This window comes from Adiantum capillus-veneris, chromosome 10 (assembly GCF_014529385.1).
Source record: "Adiantum capillus-veneris isolate H3 chromosome 10, ASM1452938v2, whole genome shotgun sequence".
Taxonomy (NCBI): domain Eukaryota; kingdom Viridiplantae; phylum Streptophyta; class Polypodiopsida; order Polypodiales; family Pteridaceae; genus Adiantum; species Adiantum capillus-veneris.
The window spans coordinates 87,158,895-87,163,254 of record NC_140940.1 but is presented as its reverse complement, the minus strand read 5'-3'; the positions used below and the strand labels follow the sequence as shown (position 1 = coordinate 87,163,254).

The 4,360-nt window shown below is 42.6% G+C and overlaps 1 protein-coding gene across 1 annotated transcript; it reads left to right on the top strand.

Annotated features, from left to right (window-relative positions):
• The first annotated feature begins 611 nt into the window (after window positions 1-611).
• LOC147449192 (uncharacterized) lies at window positions 612-2,762 on the top strand. Its single transcript, XM_086522566.1, has 3 exons — window positions 612-836; window positions 1,440-1,598; window positions 1,698-2,762. Exons 1-3 carry the CDS (start codon window positions 612-614, stop codon window positions 2,760-2,762), a joined length of 1,449 nt encoding a protein of 482 aa, XP_086378692.1.
• The last annotated feature ends 1,598 nt before the right edge of the window (window positions 2,763-4,360 follow it).

The following is a 4,360-nucleotide window of genomic DNA, read 5'->3' as shown; positions in this document are numbered from 1 at the left end:
CATGGGTGACCAAGAATGTGAAGTTCAAGATCTTTCAGGTTGGAGATTGGGTAATGTTGTACAACTCTAAGCTGGGACCACATCCTGGTAAATTGTCATTGAGATATCAGGGACCATATCAGATTGTGCAGGATAAAGGACAAGGGACATTCATCATAGCTGATGTGTTTGGTACAAGAGTGGAAAAGGCAGTTAATGGTTTCAGGCTGAAGAAATTTCAGGGAAAGCCACCTCATTTGGACTGGCCAAGTGTAGCCTGCATAACTGTAATACCCCTACAGCCAGGAGATTCAGAATCAGCAAAAGGAAAAGGAAAAATGCTGGTTTGCATGGATTTGAGGAGGTCTTTTCATAGTATCCCATATAATTCACGGGTTGGAGGAAGTAGGCAGTTCCAAAGTGCACATCCGATTCAACATTGTAGATATTGGAAGAGTACCTGTGTCGGAACTGACCAAGTCGGAATTTTTAATAAGAAATTATTAGGCCGGACTAATAACTTCGGGGAGTGTGCTGAAAAGAAGTTTCGTAGCACTTCAAGGATACTGGGTGGAGATATGTGTGCATGGTGCAGCGAGTATAATCATACATGCAACAAAAGTTTAGTACACATGCAGCAACGCGGAGCATTCGGGTTTTCGCTTGAAGAAGCTTTATTCAGTCCTGCCATGCCGAAAGCAAAGCAATTGATGGCCATGCAACCACAGCCTGATGAGGAGCAGACCGAAGGTTTGGGGCGACGTTTGAGAAGCAAAGCTCTGCCAATGCGGCTTGACGTTAGCAGTGCAGATGAAAACAGTGACTCTGCAGAAGAGGAAACGCCAATGCCGACTCCTGTGTCAGAAGGTAAGGTGATGCAAACATTAATGGACCCTTTTATGGATTTCAAAGTTGACATAGATTGTCAGGCAGAGCGCAACGCCATATGGTTGCAGCAGGTAGGATTGTATGAGTTTGCCATTCTGCCTTGGGAAGAATGTAGAAACAATGTATATGCAAAGTCTCAGTTGGAAATACTTAGGAAGACTAAGGGGAGAGTGTCACCGCATGTGGTACTCAATGTGGAGTTGGTGTCTGAGGTGTTCAAGCTGCCTTTGCATCCTAATACACCTATTCCAAAGTGTTCAGAGGAAGCACTGAAAAAGGAGTTTGGTCCAAGAGAAGGAGGCAGGCAGTATTACATGTTAAAGAATGTGGCATATGCTAGGAGAGAGCAGCTTAAGTGGTACTTGGAGAGGCTATGCTTTATTGTGAAGTTTGATTATATGTCAAAAGAAAACTTTGCACCATTAAGCTATGCAGAGCAGGGAGGAGAAGTGAGCTGGGCTCACTGGGTGTATGAAAAGTTGGCAGCAGAGATTCATTCTTCAGACAAGAGGAAGACACAGGCAAATAGTAGGTTATGTGGTTACTTGTCAGCATTGTTTTTTTTTGCACAGAGAGTACAGAATGGTGAAGCAAGGTGGCCTGTGAAAGCAGAAAAACTGGTGCAGGAGAAGCAGCAGTCAGTTCAGATTGAGCATCCCATCATGGTGCATTCTGAAAAGACAGGATTTGTGAAGTTTAATGCTAAGCATATGGAGGCTTATGAGGATTTGGTGAAAGCCAAATATACTCCAGGAGAGGCCTTTGAAGAAATCACAACAAAAATGAAGTTTGCAGAATTTGGCACCATGGATGTTGATTCACCAATGCAGGTAAAAGCAGAGGAAACACCAATAAAGCTTGGTAAGGCTTTCACATTATCCAACAAGAGGAAGAAGTCTGAACCAGTCAGCAGAGTGTTTTCTAGATTAGATTTCAGTACTGAGGAAGTCTCTGGAGTATCAGTAGATACTGGGAAATTGGACAGTGATAAAGTAGTTCAGATGCTGCAGCAGGTGCAGGAATTTGTGAGGCAGCAGAATAATATGCTGAAGGTTCAGAGTATGCAAGCTGAAAGGAATGCAGAAAAATTGATGGAGTTTAAAGGACAGGTGTCACAGGTGAAAGAGTTTGAAGAGCAGATAGCTATGATGAAAGTAAAGTATGAGCAGGATATGGAGGAAACAGTGGGGAAACAGAAGATGGAGTTAGCAAAAGTGAAGAGATCATTGGGGGAGTTTAAGCAATGGACTGAGAAAGTGGAGGCAGCGGTTGCTTTGGAATTGGAAGACATGGCAAAGAGGAATGCAGAGTTACAGGTCACTGTGGAGATGCAGAGGTTGAGATTGGAACCTTTGCAGATATTAGAGCAACAGATGTTGGCACAAGAGGAAATTAGCTTGAGTGCAGTATTAATGAAAGAAGGAGAAGTGTCTATTCTCAAGCAGCAGTTAGCTTTGGTTGCACAGGAGATGTGGCAAAAGACCAAGGAAAGAATGAGATTTGTCATTAAGTATCCATATGAGGTGTTAAAGGCAGGGTTAGTGCATGAGGTAGAAGCACAATTGTTGAAGGAAGTGGAGGAATTGCAAAAGGAGAGAGACTGTTTGAAGCAGCAGGTTCAGCAGATGGAAGAGAATAAGAGACAGCAGCTTGCAGAGGCAGAAAAGAAAGAGGAGAATTTTACTAATAGTTTTTTGATGCAGGATGTAGCTGAGGAGAAAGTGGCAGAAGAGCAGATCGATACTGAGATTGCAGATAGAGCACAAGAGGTGGAAATGGGAAAAGATGATGCAGCAGAATCAGATGCAGTAAAGGAAGCAGAGCTGGTGGATCATAAAGTGAATGCTGAGGACCAGAGTAAGGAAGAAGCTGTGCAGCAGAGGGTGGATTCCTGATCAAGGGATATGTGGATCCGGGTCAGATTTTTGCGAAATCTACCACCGGGGCGTGCCATGTGTTGAGAGGCACATGTTAGAAACTGACTCTGAATAGCTAAGTCGGATTTTGACTTATCGGATATTTATTGAGCTGTATTTTGCTAAGTCGGATGTAACTGTATTTCAGTTGCAGTCTGCTGAATGTCTTGTGACTGGGTAGTTAAGTCGGATTTATCTATATAAGTGGGGAATGGATCTGCGCACGATGTATCTGTTTTCTGATATGAATGTGATGATGATGGTGCAGTGCAGCAACTATTCAGTGTATTCTCTGCTTACTCTGATATTTAGAGTAGTCATGTTTACTGTGTCTGAATTGTTGTTAATGAAGTATGGTGGAGTAGATGGTTATTATTGCTGTGTATGATGTTCATGTGTTGACCTAACCCACAACATTTGTTGACTAGCATAGAAGGTATGCTTATTACCATACATAGTATGCTAACTAGCATACAAAAAATGCCAACTAGTATTCACAATATGTTAGCTAGGATAACTAGCTATGGTAACTAGCATACATAGTATGATTACCACCATGCTAACTAGCATACACAATATGCTTACCACCATGACAATGTATGCTAACTATATCTCATAGTATGCTAACTAGCATAACTTGGTTTGACAACTACCATACACAATATGCTAGACACCATACCCACTAAGCTAACTACCATACCTTCTATTCTAACTAGCATACATAGGGCTAGTGTAGGAATCAAGGCTGGATAACTGTTCCTTAACATTATCTTACCAGAACTCTGTGTGATTGGAGGTCCTTGCTCTATGACCTTGCCACACCATTCAACTAGTACCCTTTGCTAGCAAGTAGAAGCTCTACATTTGGTCCCCAGGGAGCATGCAACAACAAAGCAGATTAGGTGATAGGTATACTCACATGACATTTTGACCATTGCACTGATTTCGTGTACTTCTAGTGGCAGACCACAGCCAGTACACACATTGCTTGTTTTCCCATCGCATACCCCTCCTATACACTCTTTAAAAATGTCCATAGCTATCTTGCATAGGGCGGTGGGGATGATGGAGATTTTATAATCCTACTTATTCGGCATGAGCAGCTGCAATTGACTATCGCAAACGTGCACTTTCACTTCCTGCACCTCCACATTAATCTACAAACCAATCAAAATAGAGGCATGGTAAGTACATAGGATAGTTGTGCACATATTCAAAACATAAGGTTCAATCACAAAAACCATTGGCACTTACATGAAGATAGGTTATGTCACTATCAACAGCAGTGGGGGTGTCCTCAATATGAGGAAACCCCAAACCATCCAGTGTCTCTTTCAGTGTCTCGATCTTTACCTTGAGCTCTGTTTCTCTCCTTGCATCCACATTGTCAGTGAGGCCTAAACACCGCAATTCATTCTCAGCATCATGAAGCTTCTGTCTCATAGCAAGTACTACAGGGCTGACCATATCATGGCTTGCTTTCAGAACCCTTGCAGCTTCAAGCTCCTGACCCGCATTCTTGAGCTATTGTTTCGCATCCTACAGTCGATTTCTGAGATGGTCACTTGCACTCATAT

Coding starts and splice junctions, on each gene's coding strand:
- LOC147449192 (XM_086522566.1), top strand. CDS start 612: ATGCAGCAACGCGGAGCATTCGGGTTTTCGCTTGAAGAAGCTTTATTC. Junction 837..1,439: donor AAACGCCAATGCCGACTCCT/GTGTCAGAAGGT, acceptor TTTTTTGCACAG/AGAGTACAGAATGGTGAAGC. Junction 1,599..1,697: donor TGGAGGCTTATGAGGATTTG/GTGAAAGCCAAA, acceptor TCACCAATGCAG/GTAAAAGCAGAGGAAACACC.